Source organism: Sus scrofa, chromosome 16, assembly GCF_054392235.1.
Source record: "Sus scrofa isolate SSC_HxYL_T2T_F1_AM1 chromosome 16, Sscrofa_HxYL_maternal_Yorkshire_Landrace_v2.0, whole genome shotgun sequence".
Lineage (NCBI taxonomy): Eukaryota > Metazoa > Chordata > Mammalia > Artiodactyla > Suidae > Sus > Sus scrofa.
In genome coordinates this window covers 37,767,163-37,784,580 of record NC_139398.1, presented here as the reverse complement: position 1 = coordinate 37,784,580, position 17,418 = coordinate 37,767,163, and the positions used below count along the sequence as shown (strand labels likewise).

Sequence of the window (17,418 nt, the reverse complement as noted above, 5' to 3'; positions counted from 1 at the left end):
TTGAGTAGAAACCACAAAATATAACTTACACTCAAATTATCTTTATTTTATTTATTTTATCATAGGTTATGAAGCTAGATTATATCTTATTGCCTCGTGTTACATTTTTTAAAAGATGAGTGTATCAGTCTTCTAGTGGCAGAAAGCCAAATGTAGCTTTTTCTACATAAATATCTGTTGGTAAAAAAATATGAAAGAGTACTTAATTTGTATTTTCCAGTTCTAGGCCAAAATATTTTTTTAAAGCTCATGACATCAGTTATTGTTATGTATTATTATCTAAATATTTAGACCTATACCATTATTATTATTATTATTATTTTGTCTTTTTAGGGCCGCACCTGTAGCATATGGAGTTTCCCAGGCTAGGAGTCGAATCAGAGCTGTAGCCGCTGGCCTAGGCCACTGCCACAGCAACTAGGGATCTGAGCCACGTCTGTGACCTACATCACAACTCATGGCAATGCCAGATCCTTAACCCACTGAGCGAGGCCAGGAGTTGAACCCATGTCCTCATGGATACTAGTCAGGTGCATTAACCACTGAGCCACTGTGGAAACTCCTATACCGTTATTTTTAAGCACCTTCGTAGAACCACATTGCACATGTGTAGTGGCATCATTTAGTTAAGCATTCTGGGTTTTTTTCTAGTCCTTTATAAACAATGTGAGATTATACATCTTCTGCAAGGGTATATACATCTTTGCATACATTAACCAAAATATATGGGAGTTCCCACTGTAGAACAATGGGTTAAAGAATCCAACTGCAGCAGCTCAGGTCTATGTGGAGGCATGGGTTCAATCCCCAGCCCAGCACAGTGGATTAAGGATCTGGCATTGCCATAGCTGCAGCGTAGGTCACAGCTGTGGCTCTGACTCAGTCTCTGGCCTGGAAATTTCCATATGCTGCAGGTGCAGCCATTTAAAAAAAAAAAAAAAAAAAAGAATGGATGTAGGAGGAATTCCTAAAGTAAATTTACTGGATCAAAAGTTAAAGATATTTTATTTTTATTTTTTACATATGCAATCAAATTGCCTTCCCAAATGAACTATGATAATTTATACTCTCACCACCAATGGAAATGCTTTTCTAGCCAACACCTCTATTAACATTAATCTTAAAAACTGTCATTGGAAGAGGTTGGAATTAATGGCCTACTTTGTTGTGCAGCAGAAATTATCACAACGTTGTAAACCAACTATAATTAAATAAAACTTTAAAAAATAAAACTACACCATAGCTTGAGGTAATACCATATCCTTAACCCACTGAGCAGAGCTGGAGATCAAACTCGCACCCTCATGGACACTATGTCAGGTTCTTAACCTGCTGAGTCACAACAGAAACTCTGTAAATTTTAACAGTTTTATGTTTGCCTTCATCCCCTACAAACACAATCGATCCTGGAATACATGTATATTTTAGCTTTCATAATTGATATGTATTAAGTTGTTAAAGAACTTTCCCAATTAATAAAAGAAATAATTATACAAAGTTTAACAGGTCAACCACAGATTAGAGAGTTGCAGAGACCTGGTTTTAAATGTCTATATTGTCATCGATGTGTTTGCATTCAGAAGATCCAGAAGATGGCAGTATAATAAAAAGCAAAAAAAAAAAAAAAAAATTAAAAAAATAAAAATCCTCCTCTATTAGAGACAGTGACTGAAGTTTTCATGGCTGAAATAATATGGCCTCTTAAATTTGTTTTGGGGGTTGTGCGTTTTTTTTCTTTTCTTCCCTTTTTTTTTTTTTATTTTTATGTTACATATGGAAGTTCCCAGGTTAGGGGTGGAATTGGAGCTGCATTTGCTGGCCTATGCCACAGCCATGGCAACACTGGATCTGAGCTGCATCTGCAACCTACACCACAGTTTGCAGCAATGACGGATTCTTAACCCACTGAGTTAGTCCAGGGCTCAAAACTGCATCCTCACAGAGATTACATTGCATCCTTAATCCAATGACCCACAATGGGAACCCCTTAAATTTGTTTTCAAATGATATATTTTTTAAAGAAAAACATTGAGGTGGGGAGCTAAATAAAACTAGATTGACAAATTGTTAATAATTTCTGGAATTGGAGTTCCCATCATGGCACAGTGGTTAATGACCCTGACTAGTATCCATGAGGATGCAGGTTCGATCCCTGGCCCCACTCAGTGGGTTAGGGATCTGGTGTTGCCCTGAGTTGTAGGCTGGCAACTGCAACCCTGATTTGACCCAGGCCCGGGAACTTTCACATGCTGTAGGTGCAGCACTAAAAAAATTATTATTATTATTATTATTTTCTGGAATTGCTGTGATGAGATTAAGAGGGTTCGTGATACTGTCCTATTTTTGTACATAGGGTTTTTCTCAATTGAAGTATAGTTAATTCACAATGTTTTGTTAGTTTCAAGTGTACAGCAAAGTGAGTCATTATTCATGCATATATGTACATATATTCTTTTTCAGATTCTTTTCCATCATAGGTTATGTGTATATGTTTTTAAATTGTCATGTGTAGAGTTCCCATTATGGCTCAGCAGAAAGGAATCTGACTAGTATCCATGAGGACGCAGGTTCGATCCCTGGCCTTGCTCAGTGGGTCACAGATGTGGCTCAGATCCTGCGTTGCTGTGGTTGTGGTGTAGGCTGGCAGCTGTAGCTCCGATTTGACCCCTAGCCTGGGAACCTCCATGTGCTTCAGGTGTGGTGCTAAAAAAAGAAAACAATGAAATAAAATAAAAAGTTGTTACTTGTATACACACACTCTTCACCATGGCTGAAATGCAGAGAATGAGTTGCAGGGCAGTAGTGGAAGCAGAGGGCAGGTAGAACTCTATTGCAGTGGTCCATGTAGGAGGTGATGATGGCTTAGATGGACTAGGGGTAGTGGAGACCTTAGAGAAGTGGATGGACTCAGAATACTACGGAGATAAAATTGCCAAGACTTGGTGATTTGGGATGGAGGGAGGTGGAGGGAAGACAGACAGCCAGAAGTCTTAGGTTTTGGCATTATTATAATTGGGGGAGGGAGCTATGGATGGAAAGGGGCTGCAAGTTTGGGAGGAGTCCTTTTTTGCTCATAAGTTTAAGACTCTATCAGGCATGTTATGGAAATACTGAATTAACAATTAGATGAGGAGTTCCTGTTGTGATGCAGCAGAAACAATCCAAGTAGTTAACCACGAGGTTGCGGATTTGATCCTTGGCCTCACTCAGTGGGTTAAGGAGTTGGCGTTGCCGTGAATTGTGGTGTAGTTCACAGAGGTGGCTCGGATCTGATGTTGCTGTGGCTGTGGTGTAGGCCAGCAGCCATAGCTCTGATTAGACCTCTAGCCTGGGAACCTCCATATGCCGCAGGTATGGCTCTAAAAAGGAAAAAAAAAAATAGAATATGAGAATAGCAAATTATGAATGATTCTGTATTGTCATTAAGCAAGGAAGAGTGCTCGTTGACACATGGCATCAGATGAAATATGCAGTTGTGCAAAGCTCTTGTTAAAAAACCTCTCCAGGAGTTCCCATGGTAGCTCAACGGGTTGAGAAACCAACTGGTATCCATGAGGATGCAGATTCAGTCCCTGGCCTTATTCAGTGGGTTGAGGATCCAGCATTGCCACAAGCCAAATCTGGCATTTCGGTGGCTGTGGCATAGGCCCACAGCTGCAGCTCTGATATGACCCCTAGCCTAGGAACTTCCATATGCCGCAGATGTGGCCAAAAAGAAAAACTCTCCATATCCAAAATTAATGCCCATCCTAAAGGAGATCATTTTTAAAAAACAAAGCATTGCTCCCTTTTTGAAGCAGCCTCTGGGTTATGGAGAAGGTTCTCTGGGTTTGCTTTCTCACAAAGTGCAGGGGAGAGAAGTAGGTGTGTCCAAGACTGCTCAGACGTTGAAAAGAAGAAACATTTTTCACAAATAATTTGTGGCAGAGCAGGTCCTCCAGGAAGCAGATGAAAAGTCTGTGACAAGGAAAGGCGGGGGCGGGGCAGGAGTGGGCGGGGGAGCCTCCTGCTGCCTGAAGGTCTGAGGGCTGTGAAAGGAGAGATGGGAGGGGCGCTGGGGAGGGAGCGCATCAAACTCCAGTGCTGCTCAGCTGGGAGAAAGCCTCAGCGGGGCCAACAGGGAGCCTCAGAGCCAAGATTGCCTGGTTGGGGCCCCACTGGTGGGAAGGCCTGGCCCAGCTCTGGTACCGCCCGCCCACCTCCCTATACTGAATCTGGCTCAGCGCAGCCTGCCTAGAGTGTGGTTCCCCAAGGAGTGCAGCAGAGCGCTGTTTGCCAGCTACTCTCCTCACAGCAGGATCCCGGAGCCGCACACCACAGGCTGCCCAGGACTGAGACAATACGGTTAGTGTTTGCGTAATTTTAATATGTTTGTGCAGAAAAAAGAAGCAACAAAAATAAGCTTAGTCTAACAGTTTTATCACTTAGTTTCTGAAAATTTCACCTTATCCCTTATCTTGAAATCAGCAAAAGTGTGTCTAGTCTAAAAGTCAGGAAATTAGCCCTAATTTGATAAAATACCCAAGACATTCTCTGCTGTCCTCTTGAAACACCCCAACCAGCGCTTCCAGGCACTCCTTTTGGCGCTTCTTTGCCATCCAGTGCTCCTCCTCCATCAACTTCACTGATGCTCTGCTGTCCCTTAAATGCTGTTCCTCCTCAAGCTGCCTTTGTCACTCTGTCCCCACTATGCAGGCTACTGTTTGATGGGATGATACATATGTATATATTTTTGTTTTTGTTTTTTGCTTTTTAGGGCCGCACCAGTGGCATATAGAAGTTCCCAGGCTAGGGGTCGAATCAGAGCTACAGTTGCCGGCCTACATCACAGCCACAGCAAGGCTATACCCTTAACCCACTGAAGGAGGCCAGGGATTGAACCGGCATCCTCATGGATACTAGTCGGATTCATTTCAGCTGTGCCACAACAGGAACTCCTGCCCTTAATAGTATTTCCTCCTCTCTTGCCTCATTCCTTCACCCAATCCAAGTATGGGAAGTGGGACAGATATTAAGGCATGCGGTATTCAAATCTCTCTTTGGGTTTATGGCTCACCCTGGGGCCTAGGGGTAGGGGTGGGGGTTTACCCAGGACTGGAGATAGGGAGCAGAGACCCTTCAGAGGACATGCACAACATCTCAGTATCGTCTATTCTCCCTTTTCTCTGCCTATGCCTCCCAGAGAAACTGATCTAGTCTGCAAGGCTTAGAGATGTGGGGGTGTAAAATAGGACACGAGCCAAAAATTACAGTGCATTAATCACTAGTAAAGTTGTCTCCTATTAGTGACAGAATGATGTTACATATACCTATGACATTGAGGCTTGAGCCAAAAACCAAATCTTAGCCAAGGAACAAAGAGAAAGCAGCACATTTTGAAAAATAAAAGGATGTCTTTTAAATTTAATTGGATACAACTTGCAGGCAAAATGAGGAGTGTTCTATACAGAAAGCTTTAGGTAGAACAGCCCTGGTCTTAAAGAGCTAAAAGCTTTTACCTCATTTTTACCTTACACCAGCTTTTCAGTGCCCAATTTTCCAGCAGAAGAGGAATAGTGAGTTTCATAAGAATGGTAGTGAAGGGAAATTGTGCCAGCCCGGGTTCATGGCCCAGATGAAAATATCTTTCTCTGAGCACCAGAAAACAGGTTTACAGCCCAGGCTGTAACTGGGCTTTTCAGAAAGTGTCCCCAGGATCTTCTGCCTTGGTGGGAGTTCCTGTTAAGAGGCTGTTCTTTAGACCTACCCCAGACCTACTGAGTCAGAGTCTCTGTGGAAAGCCCCGACCACAGGCAAATTTAACAACTGCCCCGGGTGATTTTTACACACACTCAAATTACAAAATCGCTGCCTTAAAATTTAAGGAAATTTGCCATAAGGGTGTGAAGAATTCTAATACCTTGGATTAAACAGGTAGTCTGTTTTGGAGTTCTTACTGTGGTGCAGCAGGTTAGCGTCCAATATTGTCTCTGCCATGGCACGGGTTCAATCCCCAGCCCACCACAGTGGGTTAAGGATCCCACTTTGGTATAGGCTGCTGCTTCGGCTAGGCTCAAATCCGATTCCTGGCCCAGGAAATTCTGTATGTCATGGGTGTGGCGAAAAACAAACAAATCGGACAATCTATTTTATATTTCCATTATAGAATAACAGAAAACTTTATAGCCCTCCTGTGTAATTTAGGGTCATGAGCAGGCAATACCCAAATCACAATGGCAACTTTATCTTATTTGAAAGAGTAGATGGGGAGTTCCCCATCATGGCTCAGAGGAAATGAATCTGACTAGTGTCCATGAGGCTGAGGGTTCGATCCCTGCCCTTGCTCATTTGGTTGGGGATCCAGTGTTGCCATGAGTGGTGTAGGTTGCAGATATGGCTTGAAATCCGTGTTGCTGTGCCTGTGGAGTAGGCCAGCAGCTGTAGCTCCGATTTGACCCCTAGCCTGGGAACCTCCATATGCTGCAGGTGCATCCCTAAAAAGCAAAAGATTGTAATAAAAGAGTAGATAATTGGAGTTCCCGTTGTGGCACAGAGAAAACAAATCTGACTAGCATCTTTGAGGATTCAGGTTAGATCCCTGGCCTCGATCAACTAGTATCCCCTGGGTCGGGGATACCGTGTTGCCGTGAGCTGTGTTGTAGGTTGCAGATGCAGCTCGGATTCCGAGTTGCTCTGGCTGTGGCATAGGTCAGCAGCTGTAGCTCCCAACTGACCCCTAGCCTGGGAACCTCCATATGCCAGGGGTGTGGCCCTAAAAAGAAAAAAAAGAAAAGAGTAGATAATCTGAAATCCTCTCTTTATTGCAACACCATTCAAAAATCTTCAACCCAGGCAACTACCACCCCTCCCCATCCCTAAAATAATTTATATATCCTATAATAAGTAGCAAAAAAATTTGATTAAGATTATAGGGATGGATGATCAGAGTTGTGGCTCAGTGGATTAAGAACCCTGCTAGTATCCATGAAGATGCAAGTTCAATCCCTGGTCTTGCTCAGTGGGTTAACTATCCAGCATTGCCACAAGCTGCATCGTAGTTCATGGATGCGGCTCAGATCTGGTGTGGCTGTGGTACAGATATGCAGCAGCAGCTCCAATTTGACCCCTAGCCCAGAAAACTTCCATATGCTGAGGGTGCAGTCCTAAAAAGGAAAAAAGAAAAAAAAAGATGATAGGGATGAACCTTTTTTTCTCCCCACCCATGGCATGTGGAAGTTCCTTGGCCAGGGATGACACCTGTGCCACAACAGCAATCAGGGCCACTGCAGTGACAACACTGGACTTTGAACCTGCTGTGCTGCAAAAGAACTCCAGGGATTAATGCTTGATGTTTGTTCTGGGGTACCATCTGGAGACTTCCTTTTCTGGGCCTCTGACATTCTTGGGTTTTATGTGCTGTTTTTTTTTGTTTTTTTTTTTTTCTTCATGCTGCTTATACTGCCTGTTCCTGACGCTGCATTTAACTTTCCCACATTCAACCCTGGTACATACTCAAAAATGTAATGGAGTGCTGCCTTGTAAGCAAAGAAAAAAATACATGAAAATGGAGTTTGCTGGTGGCCTAACTAGTTAAGGATTCAGCATTGTCACTACAGTGGGGTGGGTATGACGATCCCTGGCCTGAGAATTTCCACATGCCAAAGGCAGGGGGCAAAAAAAAAAAGCTATGAAAATGTAATTTAGTGAGTTAGAGGACTACATTACTAGTTACTTTGAGTCTTGAGATTATGAATTACATTTATGTTCCTCTGTTTGTCTATTTCTGCATTTTCAGAACCATGTATAACAAGCTTATACTTTGTTTGGTCTGTGCTCATGACATGCCAGAGTTCCTGGACCAGAGATTGAACCTGTGCCACAGCAGTGACTGGAGCCATAGCAGTGACAATGCCAGATCCTTAACCCACTGAGCTACTAGGGGACTCCTCTCATCTATTTGTTAACAACATTTTAGTGTAAGTCTTTGAAAAAATTTTGTTGTTTTTTTTTTTTTAACCTAGAAAATACAACTTTGGGTTACTTTAAGGACTTAAAACTAATATTAACTTTATAAAGTTACAAATTAAAAAAACAAGGCTCTTAAATTTACGTATCTGACTTTATTTCTAAATCTAGTGAATTTTTATTTTTTGTCTTTTTAGGGCTGCACCCGTGGCATATGGAGGTTCCCGGGGGTCCAATTGGAGCTGCAGCTGCCAGCCTACTTAGTCACAGCAACGCAGGATCCAAGCCGTGTCTGAGACCTACACCACAGCTCACAGCAGCACTGGATCCCTAATCCACTGAGCAAGGCCAGGGATGGAACCTGCATCCTCATGGATACTAGTCAGATTCGTTTCCACTGATTCACGACGGGAACTCCCTAAGTTTAGTGAATTTTAACATCTTCCTTTAAAGCGTTTTTTTTTATTAATGGTTGGTGTCTATCACAAACTTAGTTAATTCAATTTCACTTAAATATTTTACATTTAATATTCCTTCAACTTAATGCTTCTAACTAGCAGAATGGAACCAAATGTTTTCAACAATTACTCTAAGAAATTAAAATTGTAAACTGTGAATCTCAAGTTCTCTTAAATATTTCAATGTTCTTTACAAACTTTATGAACCTATCTTAATCTTTTCAACTTAAAAAGAAAAACTCACAACTCTAAAATTAAAATTTGGAGTTCCCATTGTGGCTTAGTGGGTTAAGAACTGAGTTCCATCCCTGGCTTTGCTCAGTAGGTTAAAAGATTCTGGCATTGCCTCGAGCTATAGCATAGGTTGCAGATGTGGCTCAGATCTGGCGTTGCTATGGCTGTGGTGTAGGCCAGCAGCTGTGGCTCCGATTTGACCCCTAGCCTGGGAACTTCCATATGCCGCAGGTATATCCTTAAAAAGAAAAAGGAAAAAAAATTAAAAATTCAATTATACATTTTAAGTTGGAGTCATGAGGCTAATATAGATCCTCCAATTAGCCAAATGATCTTAACAACTACAAATATTTAAAATATAAAATAGGAGTTCCCATCGTGGAACATTGGAAAGGAATCTGACTAAGAACATGAGATTGCAGGTTTGATCCCTGGCCTCGTTCAGTGTGTTAAGGATCTGGCATTGCCGAGAAGTGTGGTGTAGTTTGTAAACGTGGCTCAGATCTGATGTTGCTGTGGCTGTGGTGTAAGCCCACAGCTATAGCTCCAATTGTCCCTAGCCTGGGAACTTCCATATGCCGCAGGTACAGCCCTAAAAAACAAATAAATAAATAAAATTAAATTAAATTAAATATAAAACATACCACAGATCATTTCTGAAGTTAATGCAAAATAATTTTATTGGTTGTTAATTCATTATTTCTATATGTAAGGGTCAAATGAGTTTTATCATCCAAGCAATTTGGGGCTACTATCACAAGCAAGTTGATTTAAACATTCCAAACAAACAGGATTATCTGCTTAGCATCTGATATTGAACAAAAAATTTTTGACCAAGACACCTCTAGAGCAGCCAACATCTAGGGCAACTTTTCTTGCAAAACTGAGGCAACATGTACCCTGTTTTATGGTCACTTTGCCATTAGAGGCTTCATCCTCACTCTTCTCCAAGTGAAATCACCTTACAGCCCCCATTCCCTGGAGTCAGGTTATATACCACCTGATGCTCAAGGTTTGATTCAATTCATTTACTTACTGCTTGAGTCTATTCTTTATTCTTTTTGTATTTTTTAGGGACATAATTCTTGCAGATATGGCTGTGCATATCTTGTTTTCTGTGTCATGCTAACAATACCTTACTCTCTCTGCCACTCTTCTTCAGGTTGTTATATGTAGGAAAGGCCTGGGCAAAGGATACATTTCATAGGTCTCTAGAATAAGAACTTTAATGCTTCCCTACACTCTTGGGCCCTGCTCTTGGGGAATATGCCTTAGCCTGTGAAGGACTGGTCTGAGATGACTTGGGTTGAGTACATCTGGGCTGAGAAGGCTTAGCTTGGGAGGACTGGGGCTTATATGGCTTGGGCTGAGTGGGTTTGGATGGAGAGGGCTTAGCTTGGGAGGAAAGGGGCTGAGAAGGCTTTGACTGGGAGGACTGGGGCTTGAATGAATTGGGCTGAGTAGGTTTGGATGGAGAGGGCTTAGCTTGGGAGGACTGGGGCTGAGAAGGCTTAGGTTGGTGGGACTGGGGCCTGTACAGCTTGGGCTGAGTGGGTTTGGATGAGGAGGGCTTAGTTTGGGAGGGCTCGAGTTGAGAAGGCTTATGTTGGGAGGACTGGGGCTGAGAAGTCTTAGCTTGGGAAGACTGGAGCTGAGAAGGCTTAGGTTGGTGGGACTGGGGCTTGTACAGCTTGGGCTGAGTAGGTTTGGATAGAGAACATTGAGCTGGAGTGGACTGGGACTGGGCGGGTTTTGTCTGAGTGTGCTTGGGTTGAGAGAACACAGGTTGGGATGGCTTATATGTGGAATATTTGACCTGTGGTCTCTCAGGCCAGGCCTGTGCACACCTGGGTCTTGGTGGCCTCCCAAAAGTTCTACCTGCATGACATCCCCGAAGTTTTCTTGAAAATTTCATAAACCTTTCACCTGAATAAAGTCTCTGGGGTTGGAAGTATTGAATCCCCAAATTTTTACCTGGACTACAGGCCCTTGTATTCTGAAAGGGAAAAGGATAGAACCACTGAGGCCTCTGCTCTGTCCAAAAGTGGGAACCCATGACCCAGGGGGCTTTCAAAGAAACAGGGTTAAAGTGACCTCCAGTTCTGGTTGGTAAAGGACAGGGGTTTTTTGGATGAAACATGAATACTGGGGGGGTGTGGAAATTCTGAAGATTCTGGTTGATCTCACCTCCAGCCCCAGGCTCTCTTCTGGATGTCTCAGCAGGGCTTTCAGATGAGCTTTTTGGCTGACTGTATCTTTGTTGTCCTTCATCTTCAGCTATTCCAGCTAAGTCTTCACTAGGGGAAATTTGAATCCCCTGAATGTTTTCAAAGTCTTGGTCTACCTGGATCCCCAACTCCCTGGCCAGGGAGGCCATGTCCTCTACAGACACACACCTGAGTGAAGCAGCCATCACTTCCTGGAGGGCAGCTTGAAGGCCCTCCATGTTCCTCCCCTTCTCTTCAGCTTCCTCCTCCTCCCAAAACAGCAGCTGTGTTGGTTTCAAGTTCAGGATCCTCTGGAAAATCTGAGCCTCTTCACTCTCCTTGGCCTGGGGACTGAGGACAAAGTAGCATCTTTCAATGGCAGCTTCTCCTAAAAACATCAGTAGATTCCATTCCTTCTCACCTAGGCTGTCAGTGAAAAAAAACACAGCTGAGGAAACTTCCATCAAGAAACCAAACTGTGTCCAAAAACTTTTTAGATCTCCGCGAAGGTTGGCCACAGCAACAGGCTTCTGGAAAAAACTGGAGTTTTCCTTTAGACCATCGCTATCAGGAAAACACCAGGTTATTTCAACCAGACCATCAGAGATCTGCCGGGGAAGCACTAGAACAGGCAAATCCTGATGGAGAAAGACTTTGTGTGATTTCAGGTGGGCAGGGCTGAGCAGTGTGTTGAGGATTCTGGACTTGGAGAAGCTACAGTATCCTAGACGCACAAAAGAGATGACGGGCATCTTCATGAGAGTCAGAAGCTTTTCCGTACCCTCTGTAGGACCTCCTGAAGGCTGTGTTGACTGCTCCTTCACAATGTCCTTCATGGCACCCAGCATTAAAATGCTCTTGTTGTTTTCTGCATCTGGCAGTAGCAGGGGAAGAGCAAACTGGCATTGATACATGTTTGACATGACTTCGCGTTGCAAAGAGCTGTCTGAACACAGCATAGAGGCACACAGGACATCAAGGGGATTAATGGTTTCTGTTTCTCTGATTTCCAAATTCTCTATTCCAGTTAGAAATTCCTCTTCGCTCTCATTACCCAGAATCTTGTGTCTAAGGATTGAATCTCTGGCTGTCATATCCAGTGCTTGAACTTTCATCAGGAAATTCCAGGCTAAGTCACCCATAGTCTTAGGTACCCACCCACATCCTCGGTCTAAGGAAAATTGTTTAACGAAATCCGGCAGAAGTTTTCTGCTCCGATCCAGGTTCAAACAGGCCAGGACATCTTCAAACACCTTTTTTCTTTCTGCAGGAAATAAGATAGAGAAGGTCATGTTCAGCATCTGAGCTTCTTCACTGACTTTAAAATTAAATAAGTAATTGACATTTTCATTGAAAAAAAGATGAAACAATACAAGTGAAAGTTTCCTTTCACTACTCTGCCAATTCTATTCTCCTTCTAAGAGATATGTTGATATGTTTCCTTCCACACTTTTTCTGTGCAAGTACATAAGTATGCTTGCATATATAGAAATACACAGTGTGATTTAATGGCTGCTATTTTATTTTATAAATGATATTATACCAAATGATTCTTCAGCTTTTCACTCAATATATTACTTGCAAATTCTCCCAAGTCAGTATATATAGAGACATACTTAGTTCATTTTTAAAATTTTTTTCTTCATTCATTTTAGCTAATCCATGGTTTGGATGAACCATTAATTTATTGATCGACTCTCTACCAATGATCATTTAGGTTTTCCAATTTTTTTTTGGCTAATGTTTGTATGCAGCTGTGAAAAAACTTGTTAATGCTTCATTACACACCTGTATGAAGAATTCTCTAGGTTGATACTGATTTACTTATTAAATGTTAACTCTTGCTAAAGTTCGGAGAAGTGGAAGATTTTATTTTCATTAAAGTTGTCTCAGAATTTATATGTACTGGGAGTTCTCATTGTGGCTCTGCAGGTTACAAACCCAGCTAGTATCCACAAGGATTCAGGTTCGATCCCTGGCCTTGCTCAGTGGGCTAAGCATTCTGCATTGCTGTGGCTGTGGCATAGGTATGCCAAAAGTGTGGCCCTAAAGAGCAAAAAAAAAAGGAATTTACATGTGCCTAATTTCTCCTGAACTCATTTTCTAATTTATCTTCTAGCCACTTCTTGGGAATACAGAGTACTCTGTATAGAGAAAGGAAATCAGAGAGCATTTTCTGCTCCCGATGGATAGCAAGTTAGCCTAAGCTTCTTGGACTCCCTATAAAAATAGCCTAGAAGAAACAATAGAAGTGAGGAAAAGTATGCATTTCAAGAACTAACAAAAGTAACTCTAAGAAATCCTTGGAGGGTCTGAAAGTTGCTTATACTAGGTAAGAAGGTGAGGGAGAAGTTGAGTCAGCATGAAGTTATTCTTTTCCAACCCGTAACTGGATAATGAATCCCCAGCATTTGGACTGAATGTGAGTTGGTAATTATCTTCCCCTTCTCTACTCAGAATTTGGTGATGTTTTTTTTCCCAGACAATATCTCTCCAAATTAAGCATTTCTCATATTTTGAATTTTCATTAAGATATATTCAAATTCAAATACTAGTATAATTTTCCTCATCAAAACAGCAATATTTGGACTCGATCAGGCCAAGCAACAATATTTTGGGATCTTACTCATTTACCACAAACCCCTCCCCATTTCCACTTCAGTAGTTAGGTCCATAATCCCCACATTCCTTTGGTCACAAAGGAGCTTAATAATTTCTAAAAGTTTTATTTATTTTTTTTGGTCTTTTTGCCTTTTCTAGGGCCATACCCATGGCACATGGAGGTTCCCAGGCTAGGGGTCTAATCAGAGCTGTAGCCATCAGGCTACACCAGAGCCACAGCAACGTGGGATCAGAGCCACACCTGAGACCTACACCACAGCTCACGGCAATGCTGGATCCTCAACCCACTGAGCAAGGCCAGGGATCGAACCCTTGACCTCATGGTTCCTAGTTGGATTCGTGAACCACTGAGCCACGATGGGAACTCCCAATTTTAAAAAGTCTTAATCTGAGGAAAAGAAGGTAAAAGCTAAAATTAGTGGTTAGGAGTTCCCGTCGTGGCGTAGTGGTTAACGAATCTGACTAAGAACCATGAGGTTGCGGGTTCAGTCCCTGCCCTTGCTCAGTGGGTTAACGATCCGGCGTTGCCGTGAGCTGTGGTGTAGGTTGCAGATGCGGCTTGGATCCCGCGTTGCTGTGGCTCTGGTGTAGGCCGGTGGCTACAGCTCCGATTGGACCCCTAGCCTGGGAACCTCCATATGCCGCGGGAGCGGCCCAAGAAATAGCAACAATAACAACAACAACAAAAAGACAAAAGACAAAAATAAAATAAAATAAAATAAAATTAGTGGTTAGCAACTTCTTATATGTATGATGGAGGTGATAGTCAATATTTGTTTTTCATTTTCAGCCACCCCTGTGGAAGTTCCCTATGCCTGTGGAAGTTCCTGGGACAGGGATTGAATCCGAGCTGGATCTGGGACCTATACCACAGCTGCAGCAATGTTGGATTCTTAACCCAATGCCCTGGGCCAGGGATCAAACTGGTGCCTCCATAGAGACAAGCCCCAATCGCTAACCAACTGTGCCACAGTGGGAACTCCCAATATTTACTTTAGCTTCCACCATTTCTCAGTCCTGGGTTTTCCAACCCACCTCGGAGGAGATTCCAAATTAGAGGGGTACAAGGAATTTCTGAGCAGCTGCTTGTCTGCTGATACCTTGTGCCCTTCCTCAGCCCCTCTCCCCATTATGTCATGGCAACCTAAAAATAAGTTGTTGCCTGGGTAACTATTCATACATCATTCCCATACCTTCCGCACTTTTCTCCTCTTCCTTCTCTAATAACACGCCAGTTTCTGAATCTTCAGAATGTTGTTCATCAGAGAACTCTCCGTTTTCCGAATACATAGAGTCCTCTTCCCCATAATAGACAAGGCACTCTGTGTCATCATAAGCCTCCTCTTCCACGGTGGTTTCTGCATCTTCAGAGTATCCAAAAGATTCTAGATAGTCCTCTTCTCCTAAGTATAAAGAATCATCTGGCTCTTCATATCTCCATCCATCCTGTAAATACTCAGTATTTCTAGTTGCTAGAAATTCATATTCAACATTCTCAACCAATTGTGGTGCTGTGGACTTTGGTGGGTTGTTTTCCTTTGAGGACCAAGCAGAGACCCTTGGACAAGCAGTTTTCTTGTCTGTGAATGACTCAGAGGTTTCCAAATCCAAGTGTTCTTTCTCTTTGAAGGACATGGTGATCTCAGGATTCTCAGACTGTTTCTCTCCAGGAAAAATTTAAAAATATCTTCCCCCCCTAGATTGAGGTGATTCTATCTTCTTATGTTTTAAAATTTCTGAAAAGAACAAGAAAGTTTGGGGGATGTTTTTTCAAAAATAACAAATTTTATAGTAAATAGAGTTTCCATGACCTCAGAGCATCATCTCTCTTCTTTATTTCACTGGATAATAGGAATACCTATCACCTCCTATATAAAGGGCAACAAGTCAACTGTCAGAACTTTCTTTCTCCCACTGAAAAAAATCAGATCACATTCCTGCCTTGCTCAAAAGAGAACTTCCTTATTTTTTCTATCTTTTCAAAATGACTGTACTAACTGAAAATATGCAGCTTTTGGTCATGAATTCACTTACTTGAAAAAAAACCCCAATGAGTCATCATTAATAGTAGTTTCCTCCCTTTTTTCTTTCTTTCTTTCTTCCTTTCTTTTTTTTTTTTTTTTTTTTTTTTCTCTCTCTCTTTCCTTTTTGCTTTTTAGAGCTGAAGCTGAAGCACATGGAAGTTCCCAGGCTAGGAATCAAATTGGAGCTACAGCTGCTGGTCTACACCACAGCTCATGGCAATGCCGGATTCTTAACCCACTGAGCAAGGCCAGGGATGGAACCTGCATCCTCATGGATACTAGTCAGATTCACTTCCACTATGCCACAATGAGAACTCCAACAGGAGTATCTTTCCAACTACGAGTATTTCAGCATGTCACTGCAGAATAATAAGCAGTTTATTTTAGCACTAAAACAACTGCAAGTTTTGGATAAGTCTGAACAAAAAATTATCAATCCCCTAAAGCAATAAAATATATCACTCCCTGCTTTTTAAATCCTAGACACTTGAATCATATTTCAGTAAAAATTATCTTCAGAAGAAAGACAAATTAAAAGGTGATAATTTTCTTTTTTCAGGAAATCTGCCTCCTTCCTCTCACCCCCAAAAAGTGTATAAATTCAACTTACCATGATTTAAGCCCCAAATGGTAGCTGATTCTGAAAAAGTACTTAATAAACAGTTGAGAAAAAGCTGACAGCTCACTTCTCTCTTATGTACCAAAATGAACAGCTTCAGACTTTTCTTCAGGGGATCTGTAATAGTCTCAGAAATTAGCCTTCAAAATGTTAATGTATCTAAGATACAATCAAGATCTTGTTGGAGGATTTTAAGTAATATTTTTCATTCTTCTTCCATGATCTCTGAGAGAACACTCCTCGTAATCATTGTTCCTGTTTCCTGCAAACCAGGAAATGGACTACAAAAACGTTTCAGTAAGTAAATAATAGCTGTTTTTTTCTTTTTAAAGGCAAAGTGTAATTCTATTTGGCAAAGGTTAACTATGTCAGTGATGCTTAGTGTTGGAGAGGGCAGGTAGAAACAAGGCAAAGCAGAGGGGGGATCCAACCCTGAACCCCCATGGCCCCTGGCTCCCTGTAGATTATTTATTTATTTTTTGGCCAGATCCACAGCATGTGCAAGTTCCCAGGCTGAGGACTGAACAGGTAGCACAACAGTGACCCAAGCCACTGCAGTGACAACATGAGAACTTGAGATTGGACCAGGTATTCCCTGCTCTGAGCTCTAGCTGCTGTAATAGGAATGTGAATTGATTTAACTCTTTTGGATTGATATCTGTCAATATGCAGGAATAAGTAAATGTAATAGATAAATATAAAAATTCAGGAGTTAAGGGTCTGATGTTGTCACTGCTGTGGCACGGGTCCAATCCCTGGCCCAGGAACTTCTGTATGCCATGGGGGTGGCCATAATTAATTAATTCATTAAAATAAATACTTTTAAAATAAAATAAAAACTCATACTATTCAACACAGCAATTCCACTTCCAGGAAATTATCTTAAGAAAATAATCCAAAAAATGCCCAAAGATGTATGTGCAGGAATCTGCATTAAAACTTTTTATAACAGCAGAAAATTGAAAACAACCCAAATGTTCATAAGTTGGGGGTTTATGGAAAAATATTGATATATCAACAATGAAACACCAAAAAGTAGTTTAAAAGGATGAAATAAATCTATACCTACTGACAAGTAGTGATATCCATAATATATTATTATGGAAAACAGCAAGTTATAGATCCTATTTTTGACTAAAAAGTTAACATGGGGAGTTCCCATCATGGATCAGTGGGTAAAGAACCCCATTAGTATCCATGAGGATGCAGGTTCAATTCTCAGCCTCACTCATTGGGTTAAGAATCCAGCATTGCTGTGAGCTGTGGTGTAGGTCACAGATGTAGCTTGGATTCCGTGTTGCTGTGGCTAT

General features: G+C 41.9%; 1 protein-coding gene across 1 annotated transcript; it reads right to left on the bottom strand.

Annotated features, from left to right (window-relative positions):
• Positions 1 to 9,289: 9,289 nt before the first annotated feature.
• On the bottom strand, positions 9,290 to 16,372 carry CARD6 (caspase recruitment domain family member 6). Its single transcript, XM_021077098.2, has 3 exons — positions 16,100 to 16,372; positions 14,659 to 15,201; positions 9,290 to 12,107 (listed from the first exon to the last, which is right to left on the bottom strand). Exons 2-3 carry the CDS (start codon positions 15,098 to 15,100, stop codon positions 9,862 to 9,864), a joined length of 2,688 nt encoding a protein of 895 aa, XP_020932757.2. The 5' UTR covers positions 15,101 to 15,201; positions 16,100 to 16,372; the 3' UTR covers positions 9,290 to 9,861.
• Between the last annotated feature and the right edge of the window lie 1,046 nt (positions 16,373 to 17,418).